Consider the following 21410-nt stretch of genomic DNA (forward strand, 5'->3'; position numbering starts at 1 on the left):
GGAAAGGAGGAGTCCTACTCCCGGTGGGAGTAGGACTCCCCCCTTGGTGCGCCTCCTCCAAAGGCCGGCCGCCTCCCCCCTTGCTTCTATATATATGTGGGCAGGGAGGCACCCCAAAGACACAACAACAATTGATCCTTGAGATCTATTAGCCGTGTGCGGTGCCCCCCTCCACCATAGTCCTCCTCGATAATATTGTAGCGGTGCTTAGGCGAAGCCCTGTGACAGTAGAACATCAAGATCGTCACCACGCCGTCGTGCTGACGGAACTCTCCCTCGACACTCGGCTGGATCGGAGTTCGAGGGACGTCATTGAGCTGAACGTGTGCTAGAACTCAGAGGTGTCGTAGTTTCGGTGCTTGATCGGTCGGGCAGTGAAGACGTATGACTACATCAACCGCGTTGTTCTAATGCTTCCGCTTTCAATCTGCAAGGGTATATATATTACACTCTCCCCTCTCGTTGCTATGCATCACCATGATCTTGCGTGTGCGTAGGAAATTTTTGAAATTACTACGTTCCCCAACATGTTGTTCACGTCTCAAGGGGCCTCTAATATGAACAGAATCCTTGACAACATTCCGGCTTGTGTGTCCGACAATATGAACAGCGAGATTGGGGCACCTGTTGATGATGACGAGATTGAGATAGCTCTCTTCCAGATGGGGTCCACCAAGGCCCCGGGGCCGGACGGGCTTCCGGCAATCTTTTATCAACGACACTGGTCTTTGGTAAAGGAGGAAGTTTGCAAGGATGTGAGAGATTTCTTGGGGGGAGGTGAGATACCGGAAGGGTTTAATGATACTGTCCTAGTCTTGATACCAAAGTCAAAATCACCGGATATGCTTTCTCAGTTCAGACTCATTAGCTTGTGTAATGTCCTATACAAAATTGCAACAAAGGTGCTTGCTAATAGACTAAAAAAGATCCTGCCGATTATGATCTCTGAAGAGCAAAGTGCGTTTGTGCCGGGGAGGCTGATTACAGATAATGTTCTTGTGGCTTATGAATGTGTGCATGCAATCAGAAAACGGAAGAGAAAGAAACCCTTGTGTGCTATAAAGTTAGATATGATGAAAGCGTATGACCGAGTCGAGTGGGTTTTCCTTGAGAATATATTGCTTAACTATGGTTTCTCTCATGCCTGGACAACCAAGGTAATGAGATGTGTTACCTCGGCAAGGTTTGCGGTCAAGCTAAACGGGGACCTCTCCTAGGGTATCTTGCCTTCGCGGGGCCTACGGCAAGGGGACCCACTCTCTCCGTACCTATTTCTGTTTTGTGTTGAGGGCTTTCCAGCGCTCCTTAAGAAATCTCAACTAGATAGGGAGTTACAGGGGGTGTCTTTTGGGCGCACTGGCCCCAATATTACACACCTTTTATTTGCTGATGATAGCATTGTTTTCCTGGAAGCTTCGATGGATAACCTGGCATGCCTATGTAATATTTTGAAAATATATGAGGATGCTTCAGGGCAGAAGGTGAACCTCCAAAAATCTTCTATATTCTTTGGCAAGGGTTGTAGTGCGGAGGACAAGCAAAGTCTTAAAAGACATTTTGGGTGTTCAATTAGAAGCTCTAAATGAGAAATACTTGGGCTTACCCACTATGGTTGGGAGATCAAAAGACGGCTGCTTCAAACATGTCAGAGAAGCAGCAAGGGGTAAGGTGACTGGGTGGAAAGGACAGGGCTTGTCGAAGGCAGCAAGGGAGGTGGTCGTTAAGTCTTGCTTGCAATCAACGCCGACTTATTGCATGAGTGTCTTCCAGCTCTCCAAGAAGATGTGCCGGAACCTGAAATCTATCTCTTCAAAATTCTGGTGGGGAGCGGCCAATGGCGAGCAAAAGGTCCATTGGGTAGCGTGGGACAATGTGTACACGTAAACGTGAGGGTGTCATGGGCTTTAGGGATTTTGAGGTGTTCAATCAAGCTCTTCTCACGAAACAAGTCTGTCGAATACTAACTGTACCCACCTCATTATGTGCGAGAGTTCTCAAAGCTCGGTATTTTCCGGACATGGATATTATGTCGGCTACATGCCCGAATGGAGCTTCATACACATGGCGTAGTCTGATGCATGGCAGGGACTTGCTTATGCATGGACTGATATGGCGAGTAGGAGACGGAACTAAAATCAAGGTATACCATGACAACTGGATTCCTCGAAGTGGAAGCTTAGTACCACTGGGTGCTGAGTTTGATCCTAATTTAACTAAGGTGGCCAACCTACTGAACGCCCAGGGCTCTAGGTGGGATGATTTGAAGGTTGAGAGGATCTTCTCTGCCTCGGATGCCTCGGATATTAAGCAGATTATAATTGGAGGCCGGGAACCGAAGATTACAGAGCATGGAATTTCACCAAGTCAAGACTGTTCTCTGTCAGGTCGGCATACCACCTCAGGGTCTCGCTGAAAAGAGCTCATCGGGCACCCGCCTCTAGCTCCAGTTCGGCGGCGGATCACAGGAGTTTCATGCAGCTCTGGGCGGCCAATGTGCCAAACAAGGTCAAAATTCATACATGGAGGATGTTCTTGAACGGATTGGCTGTTGGGACGGAATTGCAATGACGACAAATCAAACAAGGAGTCTACTGTGTAGCTTGTGGGCGAGAGGAAACACTGGTTCGCCGGTTCTGGCAATGCCCTCACTCAGCTCACTTCTGGGAGATCATGCGAGAGGAGGTGGGGTCACAACTGCTGGGAGCGCCAAGGGAGATTGAGTCTTTCCGAAGCATGAGATCATGGGTTCTGGAGTGTTTAGCGGGCGCCTCAGCTGAGGAAAGAGAGTTGGTCATGTTGGCATGGTACGAGCTATGAGCATCTAGGTTCCGCTATTGGTTATTGACCGAGAATAGTTCTAGGTCATGTCTACATTGTTCTCGAACCCGTAGGGTCCGCACGCTTAAGGTTTCGATGACAGTTATATTATGAGTTTATGAGTTTTGATGTACCGAAGGAGTTCGGAGTCCCGAATGAGATCGGGGACATGACGAGGAGTCTTGAAATGGTCGAGATGTAAAGATCGATATATTGGATGACTATATTCGGAGTTCGGAAAGGTTCCGAGTGATTCGGGTATTTTTTGGAGTACCGAAGAGTTACGGGAATTCGCCGGGGAGTATATGGGCCTTATTGGGCCATACGGGAATAAAGGAGAGAGGCCAAAAGAAAGGAGGCCTGCGCCCCCCCTCTGGTCCAAATTGGACAAGGGGGCCGGCCCCCTTTTCCTTCTCCCTCTCCTCCTCTTTTCTTCTCCAACAAGGAAAGGAGGAGTCCTACTCCCGGTGGGAGTAGGACTCCCCCCTTGGTGCGCCTCCTCCATAGGTTGGCCGCCTCCCCCCTTGCTCCTATATATATGGGGGTAGGGGGGCACCCCAAAGACACAACAACAATTGATCCTTGAGATCTATTAGCCGTGTGTGGTGCCCCCCTCCACCATAGTCCTCCTCGATAACATTGTAGCAGTGCTTAGGCGAAGCCCTGCGACGGTAGAACATCAAGATCGTCACCACGCCGTCGTGCTGACGGAACTCTCCCTCGACACTCGGCTGGATCGGAGTTCGAGGGACGTCATCGAGCTGAACGTGTGCTAGAACTCGGAGGTGCCGTAGTTTCGGTGCTTGATCGGTCGGGCCGTGAAGACGTGCGACTACATCAACCGCGTTGTTCTAACGCTTCAGCTTTCGGTCTACAAGGGTATGTAGATTACACTCTCCCTTCTCGTTGCTATGCATCACCATGATCTTGCGTGTGTGTAGGAAATTTTTGAAATTACTACGTTCCCTAACAGTGGCATCCGAGCCTGGTTTTATGTGTAGATGTCATATGCATGAGTAGAACACAAGTGAGTTGTGGGCGATACAAGTCATACTGCTTACCAGCATGTCATACTTTGGCTCAGCGGTATTGTTGGATGAAGCGGCCCGGACCGACATTACGCGTACACTTACGCGAGACTGGTTTTACCGCCGTGCTTCGCACACAGGTGACTAGCGGGTGTCTGTTTCTCCAACTTTAGTTGAATCGAGTGTGGCTACGTCCGGTCCTTGAGAAGGTTAAAACAGCACTAACTTGACGAACTATCATTGTGGTTTTGATGCGTAGGTAAGAACGGTTCTTGCTCAGCCTGTAGCAGCCACGTAAAATTTGCAACAACAAAGTAGAGGACGTCTAACTTGTTTTTGCAGGGCATATTGTGATGTGATATGGTCAAGACGTGATGAGATATAAGTTGTTGTATGAGATGATCATGTTTTTTTAAGTTATCGGCAACTGGCAGAAGCCCTATGGTTGTCTCTTTGTTGCATAAGATGCAAGTGCCAAATAATTGCTTATATGATAGCAATAGATGCAAGAGCAATAGTTGGCGAGACGACCATGTGACGACACATTGATATAGATCAAGATGATGAAGATCATGGTGTCGTGCCGGTAACGATAGAGATCATGACAGTACTTTGGAGATGGAGATCACAAGCACAAGATGATGATGGCCATATCATATCACTTATATTGATTGCATGTGATGTTTATCTTTTATACATCTTATTTTGCTTAGTTTGACGGTAGCATTTTAAGATGATCTCTCACTAAATTATCAAGAAGTGTTCTCCCTGAGTATGCACCATTGCGAAAGTTCTTCATGCTGAGACACCACGTGATGATCGGGTGTGATAGGTTCTACGTTCAAATACAACGGGTGCAAAACAGTTGCACACGCGGAATACTCAGGTTAAACTTGACAAGCCTAGCATATAACAGATATGGCCTCGGAACACAGAGACCGAAAGGTCGAGCATGAATCGTATAGTAGATATGATCAACATATTGATGTTCACTGTTGAAACTACTCCATCTCACGTGACGATTGGACATGGTGTAGTTGATATGGATCACGTAATCACTTAGAGGATTAGAGGGATGTCTATCTAAGTGGGAGTTCTTAAGTAATATGATTAATTGAACTTAAATTTATCATGAACTTAGTCCTGGTAGTATTTTGCAAATTATGTTGTAGATTAATAGCTTGCACTGTTGCTTTCATATATTTATTTTGATATGTTCCTAGAGAAAATTGTGTTGAAAGATGTTGGTAGCAATGATGCAGATTGGATCCGTGATCTGAGGTTTATCCTCATTGCTGCACAAAAGAATTATGTCCTTAATGCACCACTAGGTGACAGACCTATTGCAGGAGCAGATGCAGACATTATGAATGTTTGGCTAGCTCAATATGATGACTACTTGATAGTTTAGTGCACCATAATTAACGGCTTAGTATTGGGACTTCAAAGACGTTTTGAATGTCATGGACCATATGAGATGTTCCAAAAGTTGAAGTTAATATTTCAAGCAAATACCCGAGTTGAGAGATATGAAGTCTCCAACAAGTTCTATTGCTAAAAGATGGAGGAGAATCGCTCAACTAGTGAGCATGTACTCAGATTGTGTGGGTACTACAATCGCTTGAATCAAGTGGGAGTTATTCTTCCAGATAAGATAGTGATTGACAGAATTCTCTAGTCACCATCACTAAGTTAGTAGAACTTTGTGATGAACTACAGTATGCAAGGGATGACGAAAACGATTCCCTAGCTCTTCGTGATGTTGAAATCGACGAAGGTAGAAATCAAGAAAGAGCATCAAGTGTTGATGGTTGACAAGATCACTAGTTTCAAGAAAAGGGAAAAGGGAAAGAAAGGGAAAACTTCAAGTAGAATGACAAGCAAGTTGTCACTCCCGCGAAGAAGTCCAAAGCTGGACCAAAGCCTGAAACTGAATGATTATACTGCAAAGGAAATGGTCACTGGAAGTGGAAATGCCCTGAATATTTGGTGGATAAGAAGGATGGTAAAGTGAACAAGGGTATATTTTGATATACAGGTTATTGATGTGTACCTTACTAGTGTTTATAGTAGCCCCTGAGTATTTCATACTTGTTCGGTTGCTAAATATTAGTAACTCGAAACAGGAGTTACAGAATAAACAGAGACTAGTTGAGGGTGAAGCGACGATGAGTGTTGGAAGTGGTTCCAAGATTGATATGATCATCATCGCACACTCCCTATACTTTCGGGATTAGTGTTAAACCTAAATAAATGTTATTTGGCATTTGCGTTGAGCATGAATATGATTTGATCATGTTTATTGCGATACGGTTATTCATTTAAAGTCAAAGAATAATTGTTGTTCTATTTACATGAATAAAACCTTCGATGGTCATACACCCAATGAAAATAGTTTGTTGGATCTCGATCGTAGTAATACACATATTCATAATATTGATGCCAAAAGATGCAAAGTTGATAATGATAGTGCAACTTATTTGTGGCACTGCCGTTTGGGTCATATCGGTGTAAAGCGCATGAAGAAACTCCATAAAGATGGATTTTTGGAATCTCTTGGTTATGAATCATTTGATGCTTGCAAACCGTGCCTTTTTGGCAAGATGACTAAAACTCCGTTCTTCAGAACAATGGAACGAGCTACTGATTTTATTGGAAATAATACATACCGATGTATACGGTTCAATGAGTGTTGATGCTCGTGGCGGGTATCGTTATTTTCTGACCTTCACAAGATGAATTGAGCAGATATGAGTATATCTACTTAATGAAACACAAGTCTGAAACATTTGAAAAGTTCAAAGAATTTCAGAGTGAAGTGGAGAATGATCATAACAAGAAAATAAAGTCTCTGCAATTTGATCGCGGAGACAAATATTTGAGTTACGAGTTTGGTCTTCAATTAAAACAATGTGGAATAGTTTCACAAACTCATGCCACCTGGAACACCACAGCTTATTGGTGTGTCCGAACGTCATAACAGTACTTTATTGGATATAGTGCAATCTATGATGTCTCTTACCGATTTACCACTATCATTTTGGGGTTATGCATTAAAGACAGCTGCATTCACTTTAAATAGGGCACCATCAAAATCCGTTGAGATGACGCCTTATGAACTATGGTTTGGCAAGAAACCAAAGTTGTCGTTTCTTAAAAGTTTGGGGCTGCGATGCTTATGTGAAAAAGTTTTCACCTGATAAGCTCGAACCCAAATCGGAGAAGTGCGTCTTCATAGAATACCCAAAGGTAACTATTGGGTACACCTTCTATCACAGATCCGAAAGCAAGATTCGTTGCTAAGATGGATCCTTTCTAGAGAAGGAGTTTCTCTCGAAAGAAGTGAGTGGGAGGAAAGTAGAACTTGATAAGGTAATTGTACCTTCTCCCAAATTGGAAAGTAGTTCATCACAGAAATCAGTTCCAGAGATGCCTACACCGATTAGTGAGGAAGTTAATGATGATGATCATGAAGCTTCAGATCAAGTTACTACCGAACCTCGTAGGTCTTCCAGAATAAGATCCGCACCAAAGCGGTACGGTAATCCCGTTCTAGAAGTCATTTTACTAGACCATGATAAACCTACGAACTATGAGGAAGCGATGATGAGCCCAGATTCCGCGAAATGGCTTGAGGCCATGAAATTTGAGATAAGATCCATGTATGAGAACAAAGTATGGACTTTGATTGACTTGCTCGATGATCAGCAAGCCATGTTAAATAAATGGATCTTCAAGAGGAAGATGGACACTGATAGTAGTGTTACTATCTACAAAGCTCGACTTGTCACAAAAAGGTTTTCGACAAGTTCAAGGTGTTGACTACAATGAGATTTTCTCAACTGTAGCGATGCTTAAGTCTGTCCGAATCATGTTAGCAATTGCCACATTTTATGAAATCTGGCAAATGGATGTCAAAACTGCATTCCTCAATGGATTCTTTAAAGAAGAGTTGTATATGATGCAACCAGAAGGTTTTATCAATCCTAAAGGTGCTAACAAAATGTGCAAGCTCCAGTGATCCATCAATGGACTGGTGCAAGCATCTCGGAGTTGGAATATACGCCTTGATGACTTGATCAAAGCATATGGTTTTATACAGACTTTTGGAAAGGCCTGTATTTACAAGAAAGTGAGTGGGAGCTCTGTAGCATTTCTGATATTATATGTGTAAGACATATTGTTGATTAGAAATGATGTAGAATCTTTCTGCAAAGCATAAAGGAGTGTTTGAAAAGAGTTTTTCAAAGAAAGACCTCAGTAAAGCTACTTGCATATTGAGCATCAAGATCTATTGAGATAGATCAAGACGCTTGATAAGATTTTCAATAAATACATACCTTGACAAGATTTTGAAGTAGTTCAAAATGGAACAGTCAAAGAAAGAGTTCTTGCCTGTGTTGCAAAGGTATAAAATTGAGTAAGACTCAAATCCCGACCACGGCAGAAAATAGAAAGAGAATGAAAGTCATTCCCTATGCATTCAGTCATAGGTTCTATAAAAGTATGCCATGCTATGGACCAGACCTATTGTATACTCTGCCCTGGTTTGGCAAGGGAGTACAATAGTGATCTAATAGTAGATCATTGGACAGCGGTCAAGAATATCCTTAGTGAGGACTAAGGAGATGTTTCTCGATTATGGAGGTGATAAAAGAGCTCGTCGTAAAAGTTACATCGGTGCAAACTTTTACACTGATTCAGATGACTCTAAGTCGCAATCTGGATACATATTGAAAGTGGGAGCAATTAGCTAGAGTAGCTCCGTGCAGAGCATTGTAGACATAGAATATTTGCAAAATACATACGGCTCTGTATGTGACAGACCCGTTGACTAAACTTCTCTCACGAGCAAAACATGATCATACCTTAGTACTCTTTGGGTGTTAATCACATAGCAATGTGAACTAGATTGTTGACTCTAGTAAACCCTTTGGGTGTTGGTCACATGACGATGTGAACTCTGGGTGTTAATCATATACAGATATGAATATTGGTATTAAATCACATGATGATGTGAACTAGATTATTGACTCTAGTGCAAGTGGGAGACTGAAGGAAATATGCCCTAGAGGCAATAATAAAGTTATTATTTATTTCCTTATATCATGATAAATGTTTATTATTCATGCTAGAATTGTATTAACCGGAAACATAATACATGTGTGAATACATAGACAAACATAGTGTCACTAGTATGCCTCTACTTGACTAGCTCGTTTATCAAAGATGGTTATGTTTCCTAACCATAGACAAAAGAGTTATCATTTGATTAACGGGATCACATCATTAGGAGAATGATGTGATTGACTTGACCCATTCCGTTAGCTTAGCACTTGATCGTTTAGTATATTGCTATTGCTTTCTTCATGACTTATACATGTTCCTGTAACTATGAGATTATGCAACTCCCGTTTACCGGAGGAACACTTTGGGTGCTACCAAACGTCACAACGTAACTGGGTGATTATAAAGGAGTACTACAGGTGTCTCCAAAGGTACATGTTGGGTTGGCGTATTTCAAGATTAGGTTTTGTCACTCCGATTGTCGGAGAGGTATCTCTGGGCCCTCTCGGTAATGTGCATCACTATAAGCCTTGCAAGCAATGTAACAAATGAGTTAGTTACGGAATACTGCATTATGTAACGAGTAAAGAGACTTGCCAGTAACGAGATTGAACTAGGTATTGGATACCGACGATCGAATCTCGGGCAACATACCGATGACAAAGGGAACAACGTATGTTGTTATGCGGTTTGACCGATAAAGATCTTCGTAGAATATGTGGGAGCCAATATGAGCATCCAGGTTCTGCTATTGGTTATTGACCGAGAATAGTTCTAGGTCATGTCTACATTATTCTCGAACCCGTAGGGTCCGCACACTTAAGGTTTCGATGACAGTTATATTATGAGTTTATGAGTTTTGATGTACCGAAGGAGTTCGGAGTCCCGGATGAGATCGGGGACATGACGAGGAGTCTCGAAATGGTCGAGACGTAAAGATCGATATATTGGACGACTATATTCGGAGTTCGGAAAGGTTCCGAGTGATTCGGGTATTTTTCGGAGTACCGGAGAGTTACGGGAATTCGCCGGGGAGTATATGGGCCTTATTGGGCCATACGGGAATAGAGGAGAGAGGCCAAAAGAAAGGAGGCCTGCGCCCCCCCTCTGGTCCGAATTGGACAAGGGGGCCGGCCCCCTTTTCCTTCTCCCTCTCGTCCTCTTTTCTTCTCCAACAAGGAAAGGAGGAGTCCTACTCCCGGTGGGAGTAGGACTCTCCCCTTGGTGCGCCTCCTCCATAGGCCGGCCGCCTCCCCCCTTGCTCCTATATATATGGGGGCAGGGGGACACCCCAAAGACACAACAACAATTGATCCTTGAGATCTATTAGCCGTGTGCGGTGCCCCCCTCCACCATAGTCCTCCTCGATAATATTGTAGCGGTGCTTAGGCGAAGCCCTGCGACGGTAGAACATCAAGATCGTCACCACGCCGTCGTGCTGACGGAACTCTCCCTCGACACTCGGCTGGATCGGAGTTCGAGGGACGTCATCGAGCTGAACGTGTGCTAGAACTCGGAGGTTTCGTAGTTTCGGTGCTTGATCGCTCGGGCCGTGAAGACGTATGACTACATCAACCGCATTGTTCTAACGCTTCCCCTTTCGGTCTACAAGGGTATATAGGTTACACTCTCCCCTCTCGTTGCTATGCATCACCATGATCTTGCGTGTGCGTAGGAAATTTTTGAAATTACTACATTCCCCAACATGTTGTTCACGTCTCAAGGGGCCTCTAATATGAACAGAATCCTTGACAACATTCCGGCTTGTGTGTCCGACAATATGAACAGCGAGATTGGGGCACCTATTGATGATGACGAGATTGAGATAGCTCTCTTCCAGATGGGGCCTACCAAGGCCCCGGGGCCGGACGGGCTTCCGGCAATCTTTTATCAACGACACTGGTCTTTGGTAAAGGAGGAAGTTTGCAAGGATGTGAGAGATTTCTTGGGGGAGGTGAGATACCGGAAGGGTTTAATGATACTGTCCTAGTCTTGATACCTAAGTCAAAATCACCGGATATGCTTTCTCAGTTCAGACTCATTAGCTTGTGTAATGTCCTATACAAAATTGCAGCAAAGGTGCTTGCTAATAGACTAAAAAAGATCCTGCCGATTATGATCTCTGAAGAGCAAAGTGTGTTTGTGCCGGGGAGGCTGATTACAGATAATGTTCTTGTGGCTTATGAATGTGTGCATGCAATCAGAAAACGAAAGAGAAAGAAACCCTTGTGTGCTATAAAGTTAGATATGATGAAAGCGTATGACCGAGTCGAGTGGGTTTTCCTTGAGAATATGTTGCTTAAGTATGGTTTCTCTCATGCCTGGACAGCCATGGTAATGAGATGTGTTACCTCGGCAAGGTTTGCGGTCAAGCTAAACGGGGACCTCTCCCAGGGTATCTTGCCTTCGCGGGGCCTACGGCAAGGGGACCCACTCTCTCCGTACCTATTTCTGTTTTGTGTTGAGGGCTTTCCAGCGCTCCTTAAGAAATCTCAACTAGATAGGGAGTTACAGGAGGTGTCTTTTGGGCGCACTGGCCCCAATATTACACACCTTTTATTTGCTGATGATAGCATTGTTTTCCTGGAAGCTTCGATGGATAACCTGGCATGCCTATGTAATATTTTGAAAATATATGAGGATGCTTCAGGGCAGAAGGTGAACCTCCAAAAATCTTCTATATTCTTTGGCAAGGGTTGTAGTGCGGAGGACAAGCAAAGTCTTAAAAGACATTTTGGGTGTTCAATTAGAAGCTCTAAATGAGAAATACTTGGGCTTACCCACTATGGTTGGGAGATCAAAAGACGGCTGCTTCAAACATGTCAGAGAAGCAGCAAGGGGTAAGGTGACTGGGTGGAAAGGACAGGGCTTGTCGAAGGCAGCAAGGGAGGTGCTCGTTAAGTCTTGCTTGCAATCAAGGCCGACTTATTGCATGAGTGTCTTCCAGCTCTCCAAGAAGATGTGCCGGAACCTGAAATCTATCTCTTCAAAATTCTGGTGGGGAGCGGCCAACGGCGAGCAAAAGGTCCATTGGGTAGCGTGGGACAATGTGTACACGTAAACGTGAGGGTGTCATGGGCTTTAGGGATTTTGAGGTGTTCAATCAAGATCTTCTCGCGAAACAAGTCTGTCGAATACTAACTGTACCCACCTCATTATGTGCGAGAGTTCTCAAAGCTCGGTATTTTTCGGACATGGATATTATGTCGGCTACATGCCCGAATGGAGCTTCATACACATGGCGTAGTCTAATGCATGGCAGGGACTTGCTTATGCATGGACTGATATGGCGAGTAGGAGATGGAACTAAAATCAAGGTATACCATGACAACTGGATTCCTCGAAGTGGAAGCTTAGTACCACCGGGTGCTGAGTTTGATCCTAATTTAACTAAGGTGGCCAACCTACTGAACGCCCAGGGCTCTAGGTGGGATGATTTGAAGGTTGAGAGGATCTTCTCTGCCTCGGATGCCTCGGATATTAAGCAGATTATAATTGGTGGCCGGGAACCGAAGATTACAGAGCATGGAATTTCACCAAGTCAGGACTGTTCTCTGTCAGGTCGGCATACCACCTCAGGGTCTCGCTGAAAAGAGCTCATCGGGCACCCGCCTCTAGCTCCAGTTCGGCGGCGGATCACAGGAGTTTCATGCAGCTCTGGGCGGCCAATGTGCCAAACAAGGTCAAAATTCATACATGGAGGATGATCTTGAACGGATTGGCTGTTGGGACGGAATTGCAATGACGACAAATCAAACAAGGAGTCTACTGTGTAGCTTGTGGGCGAGAGGAAACACTGGTTCGCCGGTTCTGGCAATGCCCTCACTCAGCTCACTTCTGGGAGATCATGCGAGAGGAGGTGGGGTCACAACTGCTGGGAGCGCCAAGGGAGATTGAGTCTTTCCGAAGCATGAGATCATGGGTTCTGGAGTGGTTACCGGGTGCCTCAGCTGAGGAAAGAGAGTTGGTCATGTTGGCATGGTACGAGCTATGGCTAGCACGAAATAACGCTAGGGAGACCAGGAAGATAGAGTCATCGGACACAATCACCAGGCGGGTGCTGTGTCTGTGGGATGAATGGCGATCTGCCCACACGAAGGTAGTGAAACAACAGGAACAACGAGTTATGCAAACTTGGAGGAAATCGGATACTGGATGGGTGAAAGCAAATGTTGATGGAGCATTGGCGAAGAACAAAGGGTCAGGAGCGGGTGGTGTAGTCCTTAGGGACTGCCATGGCGAGTTCCTTGTAGGAGCATGCCATTTTTTTCGGCTGTCGTAGATCCTGAAGTGGCGGAGCTGCTAGCGTGCCGTCGAGCCATACTGCTAGCCCAAGAACTATAGGTGCAGAAACTCATCCTCGAGACGGACTCTAAGGAAGCGGTACGGAAGCTGTTAGATGTTAACAAAGATTTCTCCCACACGGAGCATCTGGTTCATGAAATCAAAACCTTGCTTGGAGTCGTTCGGGAGCACCGGGTTGTGTGGGTGCGTAGGAGTGCAAATAGGGTAGCACATACCCTAGCTAGGGAGGGTTGCTGTAAGTCGCTTTGTAAAACTTGGCTCCATGTGCCCCCGGAGTGTGTCCGCTCCGAGGTTACAGGAGGACGAACTATGAATACTAGTTAGTTGCACGTGCTTTGCGCGTCAATACTTAATCATGCACCAAAAAGTATTGAATAACTCACCTAGCGTCTTAGCCAGGAGCTACCAGGAACCAGGGACGACACGACAACGTCGTTGTCGGTAGAGGGGAGTCACAGATTGAAGTGTTCGGGTGCAAGCTGGGTGTGGGGAGCTCGCCGACGATGGAATCTGATGGGGATTAGAGGGAGGCCGAAGTGTCAGAAGAGGTGGAGTGGAGAGGGGCAGAGGGTGGGGCGGTGAGTTATTGGGATGTAGTCGGGCGATGGTTCCATAAAGAAGAAGAACAACACTGGATTGGGGAGTAAATGAAGTTGCGGTGAATCGGACCATCGACAAAACTTACTGAAACAAATTATTTTTAGGTATGTGACATGCAGGTGGGCCCTTAATACAACATTTGAAGGAGTTGTTATTATTTTTCTTGTAGTCTTATCTACATTTTTTCACATGCCCTTTACCCAGTTAGTGCACTGTGTCGATAAAACCCCAAAATGAACCATTAAAGATTTCCACCATGTATCGTTGATCCTTATGTTAGGCCCATATGACAGACCACGTGAAGGGTATATTAACAATATATAGAGATTTTTTTCTTAAATATTAAAATAGTCACAACTCACTATCTTGAACCTAATAAACATGAAAACGATCATAAAGTATTGTCGGAGGTTCTCAAATATGTGTTGGACATTTTACTAAGACACGTGTTTTCCTTAATAAAATTATTGTATCATATCTATTCAATTATTGATTTTGACAACACAAAAAATCATGTATTCATATTATGTCCATATGATGTACGTAGTTTGGAAGATATGAAATGTAAATTTTTTTTGGTGAAAATAATACATATTTAACTATGTGCACATATTGCTCTAAATATAGAACGCTAATAAATGTAAGAGAAGAAAAAAATATTTACTTTAGGAGAATATATTGTCCAGAAAAACGCAAAAATATATTGGCAGGTGGACCAGCAGGATGTTCTTTTTGCGGCGAACAAAGATAGGTATTTAATTTTTTATTATGTAGTCTAATAACTTTCCGTTTGTATCATGGAGACTTAAAGCATTTGAGGTCGATTGTTTTCTGGAGGTTTCTACCGAGCAGGACTTCCTTTCATTTTACAGGAGTAGATGTAAAAGAAATAAAAAAAAGAATCCTGTGGAGTTCACTGGAAGGTGCAGAGATGGTCCCATATTTTACATGATCAGATCACCCTGGCAGCTGCCATGTGCGCTTGCAGGAGACAGGCTGCACCAGCGCGAATCCTTGGAGTAACAGCCGTTCGATTTTCAGATCCAACGGTATATATTGCACCACAACAATTCAAGGCTTGAGCAAACCAATGTCAGCCGCTCAATTGAAACTATCTAACGGTCCATATTATAAGTTACTCGTATACTATATAGTATATATAATATATAATATATATAGTATAGAACTGTACCAGCGCGAATCCTTGGAGTAACAGCCGTTCGATTTTCAGATCCAACGGGATATATTGCACCACAACGATTCAAGGCTTGAGCAAACCAATGCCAGCCGCTCGATTGAAACTATCTAACGGTCCATATTATAAGTTACTCGTATATTATATAGTAGTATAGATATAGATATAGATATAGATAAAAAAACAACTATTTCCCTTAAAAAAAGAAATTGTGTACCGGGAAAGCAAATGTGGCGTGTACACGCTTTCCATGAAAAATGCTCCGGTTAAACACCACCGAATGGCAAAGCTTCCCCGCGCACGTCCAACCAAAAACCTGGTCCAACGCCAACTCGGACCGCAGGACTGTTAGCCCCCATCGCACCGCCGGTGCCGGTCGTGAGTCGTGGCACGGCACCGGCCCGGCCGAACCAACGTGCCGGACACATCCACCGCCCACCGCGACCGCGGTAGAAAAAATCTCCACAACACGAGGAGACCGTAGCTGCCGTGCCGTGTCCACGCTCCACTTCCCACACCCCTTCCTTCCCCTGTTTCACTCCAACTTCCCTCGCATTCCTCTGCTTCGGTAGACCGTAAAAAATGGCAGCCTCCCTGCCGTCCCTCTCGCCCGCGCCGACGCCGTCGCCGGCGGCCACCACCTTGGCCAGCAACCTCCTCTCCTTCCCCGCCCCGCGGCCGCGCCTCGCCGCCACGCACCGCCGCGCGGTCGTGGCCGCGGCCTCGTCCAGGCCCCCTCCCCCTCCGCCGCCGTCCCCGGAGGGAGGGGACGAGGAGGTGGAGAGGGCCATGGGGATGGACGGTGGCATCCCCGGGACCTCCGGAGAGCTGCTGCGCCGCGTCTCCTCCCGCGCCTACGGCATGCGCCGCCACCTCATGGAGTCGCTCGACTCCCTCGCCTACGACGGTATGAGTCCTTCGGAGTCCAGACCATGACCCTTGCCCTGGATCGTGTTCTTACTGGCTTGATCTGCTTAGGGTTCAGCTTTAGCGACTTCAATTGGATCTATCTTCTATGGTTGGTGAATGGTGATCGGCAGGTTTAGGTCCCCACGTCTAGTGTTTGATGAAATGCCTAGTCTAAACTCCCGAGTCCTGAGTACGATCTTTGTTTGTACGGTAGAATTGCGTGACAAGATGAACTTAAGGTCAGCAAAAGCAACACCTGTTTGAGGCTTGTACGCTCATGACTATCATCTTTCGAGAGGTTAGGTCCTCGCGCCTAGTGTTTGATGAAATGTCTAGTCTAAACTCCAGAGAAGTGGGTGCGATCTTTGTGTATACGGTAGAATTGCGTGCCTCGGTGAATTTAAGGTTAGCAAAAGCTACTCCTGTTTGAGGCTTGTACGCTCACGCCTATCGCGTTTCGAGAGTTGCTGCTTTGAGATTTTGAGGTGGTAGTGAGACTGTGGGAGTGAGCGACTATGGATGCTTACACATGTGTACACGCGATTATTAACTGTTGCAGTCACGTCTGTTTCCTCATGTTTTGACTTGGATAGTGAAATTTTGTATTGCCTTTGCATCACATGTTGAATCAACATATCTGCTATGGTGTGCTTATGCTGCTTTCTGTAGTGCTGCAAACGAAGGCCAGGGTTATGATGCACGCATGCTCACAAGTCACAAGTCACAAATAATACCATAATGTTAAAGCCATAAAAAGTCACCCTGTTCTTATGATTATCCAAGTAATTCTTGTGATGTGGAAGTTTGAATGTTTACTAACTGTGCCATGTCGTTATGATGGTTCAGTGTTGGAGACAAACCCATGGAGAGAACAACACCCAAAACCAGTCTATGTGCTGGCTAGAAGAGACAATCAACTATGGACAATGAAAACCCGTAGGAACCGCAGGTGAGAAATTTATAGCTAATGAACAGGTAGTTGGTCATGATTGGGTGGTTAACTGATCATTATGAACATGGTGTCATCCCATAATATTTTCTGCAGTGAAGTCGAAAGGGAACTTGGAATGCTTTTCTCAAGGGGAGGAGGTTCAGGGGTTGGGACTAAATCAAAGTACTCTGGCTCCAAGTTTAGTATGGTTGTTGAAGATCTCACAGAGGGAGTACTGGTGAGTAATTAGTAAAATGAGTTTTTTTCCAACATGTCCTTGAAAGTCAGCAAACTGTCCTGCTCTTTTTTAAGCCCTTTGGCCTTCTAGTGCATATTTTGGGTTCATGGGGAAATGTGACTTCTAAATAAGTAAATGGGGGCAATGAATCAGGAACAGGGAATGGTCAAATGAAGCATATATATTCTGAACAAGGGTGGGTTATGCATATTGTTGTAGACTGTAAGGCTCCCTAGTGATATACCATAGTGAACTGTTTGAAGGACCAAAAGGGTAGTACAAACTTGAGATGTCTGAAAATGGACTATACAGCAGAATTGGTTCTTTTTACGTGACTAAAAGTCATCCTATGAACAGTTTGTGCTTGCCATCAGGCAAACATACAGGGACTATAAGCGTTATGATATGGCCATATGAACAGTTCAACATCATTCAACTTACGAAAAAGAATGAGCAATCTATCAGTGCGGTAAGCTTAGCATACCAATAAATGTTTGCATTTTAAATTATAAAATCCTGATGTGATATCAGTATCACTGAGCAAGAAACAAAGAACACATGAGGCTGTTGAGGTGTATTGTATGGTTCTAATTTGCAAACTGCTTAACGTGTAATCTGAATGGTGTGCTCTTCTGTTGGTACTTGTAAAATGTTTCTGCATGTGTTTCTAGTTACTGCCACTCTCTTGACCAGCTTTCTGCAAAAAAAATCACATAACCGTTTGCTTTGTAATCTTCTGAATCATGAGCTCTTTTGTTTCAGGTGTTTGAAGACGAGGACGATGCTGCAAAGTACTGTGACCTTCTACAGGGCGGTGGTCAAGGATGCGAGGGAATTGCAGAGCTAGAGGCTTCATCAGTAAGGAAAACAAGCGACACGACCTTCGTAAGTACCATCGTTTGGTTGATGACTGATCATAACCATCCTTGTGTGTAGGTTTTCAACATGTGCCGTCAAATGAAAGCTCTTGCTGTCCTTTTCCGGCGTGGAAGGATTCCTCCAACGCCTCAAAGCCTTGAGCGTGACTTGAGGGCAAGAAACCGGTCACTGGAAGACTAGGTGGATCTTTGAGACACACGGTGTAGATATGTCAATTGTATTCTTCTAGCTGTTGAAGCACAGGCCCTATGCCTTGTATACTAAATGGTACATAGATGATTCAAGCCACACGAAAAAAGGGTGAAAAATAACTGGTATATAGATTCAATGATAGCCAAGATGGAGTGAAAGTCAAGTCTGACTGAGTACATATTTAGCTTGAGATTAGCAATCTCTGTAAAACTGAATATTCTTGTAATTATTTACATTGTTTACAGTGAATAAATGAGATTTTAAGTTACTACTACTATATTCTCAGTCCTATCATCGTACTGATTACAGTATACTCCGTCCGGCTAAATAGCTTGAAAAACGATCTTATATTGTGGGATAGAGGGAGTACAATTTACTGATGCTGCGAAAGAAAGTGATGACTGAGATTAATGGTTCAGAAAAGTTAACTGATGTGAAGTTGGCTTGTCAGCCTCATGGTACGCATACTAAGAAAAAAGTTGGCTAGCCAGATAGTATTAGCCAGGAAGGAATGAGGCCGAGTCTGACAGTAGACACAGAAGTTATCCTGAGATTAGCAGTCTCTGTATAACTGAATTTTCTTGTATCCATAATTTACAGTATTTACAACTATTGAGTCCTAAGTTACTGTCTTGTCAGTCATGTCGACGCACTGACGAATAACACGATACATTAGCAACTTATTATTGGTCGTGCGACAAGTTCGAAAGAATCTTCCATGAATAGTTACTGTTACCGGGCAGCAGCCAACGCCACCAGAAAAAAGAGAAGGAAAATGTGGTTCAGTGTTCGGGGGTCCTCCCCTCGGTGAGCTTCTCGGTGCGGTACTTCTTGAAGTCGGCGGCGAGGCCGGTATCGAAGTCGTGCTTCATCTGCTCCGCGAGCTGCCGGAGCACGGTGTCGCCGACGCCCCGGATGATGGGCTCCGGCACGAGCGCCAGCACCGGCGGCAGGTTGAACCCCACGCTCATCTCCACGTGGCCCCGCAGGCTCCTCCGCCCCTCCGGCTGCGGGTACAGCGAGCCCCGCACCGTCAGCGCCAGGTGCGACGGCATCGCGTCCCTCTGCAGCCCCTTCAGCTTGTAGTCCGTCTGCAACTCATATCCATCCATTGCATTTGCATCAGCCATGAGTTCAGGCTGACGATGACGATGGAGAAAATTAAAAGTGATGGTGGTGGTGCGCGAAAGTGGTTACCACTTCCATGAGGAGGAGGCTGGTGGCGTGCACGGGGACGTGGGGCGGGTACCCCACCCCGCCGGACCTGCTCACGAAGCGGACGGCGATCACCGGGCACGCCGACAGGAACAGGAACTGGATCGGCACCAGCTGCACTCTCCACTCCTCCTGTCAAAATTCAACATTCATCCATCGATCACCACGGAGCTACCTCCGTCAGAGTTGCCGTGCAGCTTCAGAAACGAAAACTTTGGAAGGAAGGAAATGGTGAAGATCACTCACGTCGTTGAGTTTGGTGCGCTTGCGCTTGTCCGGGAACACGGCCCCGACGATCCTCGGCCTGTTCATGAGGTAGTCGTCGATGGACGCCTGAGCAAAGAAAGAACCGAGCCTCAGCTCAGATCACCTCCCAATTATATTAGCACAAATAACACTAGCAGCGACGACTTACCCCTGGAGTCTCACCCATGGGGATGTCGGTGTTGAACCGGTAGGAGAAGGTGAAGAGATCCCTGGGGTTGACCTTCTTCTTCTCCGTCGCCTTGCCGCCGTACGATGGCGGCGGCTTCAGAGCGCAACTGGTGATCGCTCTCGACGGCGACGGCGACGACCACGAGACGCTCGGTGCAAAACCATTTCCTGATCTTGATCGGAGCGGCGCCGCCCTGACGCCGCTGCGGCCAGTGACCCTGCTTGCACGCGGACGAGCTGCAGCATGCCGGCACGTCGTGAGGCTCGGCGAAGTCATCCTCTGCTCGACAGATCTTTGTCAGAGTTGGGAGCTGCGAGTTCCCCCTGCTCGATCGCCGGCTGTGCCAATAAGTAAACGAGCTCCACGAGGGCATGGAGCAGAGTTGAGCATTCTTGCAAGTAAGGGCAACAGGGTCCGTCCGGGTAGGCCCTACACGCCGGCCGGTTTCTTCCAAGAGTTTCCAGCAAAGAGGTTTCAACTCTCGGTTGTTGCATTTCAACTTTTTCTAGTGGGATATTTGTGTCAAGCTCAGATTCAGTCATGGGTCAGGAGGGAGGGATACGTCTAGTAGTAGCAGTAACCCAGATGTATCTACAATTCTACTGCATGTAGAGGCTCAGAAATACGTGCAGTACTGTATATGTTTGCGCCTCGTGTTGTTGTGCTAAAGTTGACCCCTGTTTTGGAGGGAAGCGGAGGTTGGTTTACACGTGGGACCGAGGGGAGGGGTAAACCAAAGCTGAGGAGTCCCCTGCGTGCACGTATGCCTCGGCACGACGACCACGCAAAAGGGACACGCACGGCTCGGCAATCATACCAAATGCGTCCGTCCGTAATTCCGGGTGCTCCGAATTAAAGACTGTAGAGCTTTGTGCTTTTTTTTAGGGGAAAGCTAAATTTTATTCATCAAAGACTACAAAGGGTGGAATACAACTCGCATCATGGGGTTGGCCTAACCAGAGATGGCGCCCCGGACCGAGACTAAGTGAGTATTTGGCTAGTTTGTGTGCGTCGACATTAGCCGCACGACCTTCAAAACAAAAATTACATTGAAACATAAAAGCTCTAATATTAATCTCCTCTATGATAGAACTACTCCTTCCTTTGTCACCACATGAAATATTAGCTATCATTTGTTTGGAGTCAGATGCAATGACAAAGTTGTGGATGTTAAGATCTTCGGCCAGCGCCAACGCCTCCCGGCAAGCAATTGATTCAAGAATTGCTGGGTCCTCTAGGCTAGCTACCACCAACGCTGAACTACCAAGGTAATTGCTTTGCCCATCCCTGCATACTGCCGCAGCCGATCCACCGTTCCTCGCTCTCACTCCAGCATCTACCTGGATCTTGGCAAAACCAGCAGGGGGAGCCTTGGGACGAATCGCCCGTGTCTGCCCCGTTGCTGGAGCTCCACTTGTCCTCGTCGGGCTTCTCATGTTGATCATATTGAGTTCATCAATGAATCGCCTGACAAACGAATTAGTTGCTTGAGGCGATTGGAAAATTCCTTCATGAATAGCCTTGCGACGTGCAGTCCATATCGCCCAGAGTGTGACCGCCAGCAAAACAAATTGATCATGAGCGAGTGACTGCATGAA

General features: G+C 45.7%; 2 protein-coding genes across 2 annotated transcripts; one reads left to right on the forward strand and one right to left on the reverse strand.

Moving 5' to 3' along the window:
- The first annotated feature begins 15491 nt into the window (after nucleotides 1–15491).
- On the forward strand, nucleotides 15492–18438 carry LOC123093290 (uncharacterized). The gene is made up of 5 exons (XM_044515210.1): nucleotides 15492–15919; nucleotides 16768–16870; nucleotides 16967–17090; nucleotides 17853–17948; nucleotides 18027–18438. The coding sequence occupies exons 1-5, from the start codon at nucleotides 15595–15597 to the stop codon at nucleotides 18147–18149; spliced, it is 771 nt and encodes a 256-aa protein (XP_044371145.1). The 5' UTR covers nucleotides 15492–15594; the 3' UTR covers nucleotides 18150–18438.
- Nucleotides 18439–18703: 265 nt separating this feature from the next.
- LOC123093289 (uncharacterized) lies at nucleotides 18704–20223 on the reverse strand. Its single transcript, XM_044515209.1, has 4 exons — nucleotides 19792–20223; nucleotides 19623–19709; nucleotides 19359–19508; nucleotides 18704–19252 (listed from the first exon to the last, which is right to left on the reverse strand). Exons 1-4 carry the CDS (start codon nucleotides 20086–20088, stop codon nucleotides 18944–18946), a joined length of 843 nt encoding a protein of 280 aa, XP_044371144.1. The 5' UTR covers nucleotides 20089–20223; the 3' UTR covers nucleotides 18704–18943.
- Between the last annotated feature and the right edge of the window lie 1187 nt (nucleotides 20224–21410).

Source organism: Triticum aestivum, chromosome 4B (genome assembly GCF_018294505.1).
Source record: "Triticum aestivum cultivar Chinese Spring chromosome 4B, IWGSC CS RefSeq v2.1, whole genome shotgun sequence".
NCBI lineage: Eukaryota > Viridiplantae > Streptophyta > Magnoliopsida > Poales > Poaceae > Triticum > Triticum aestivum.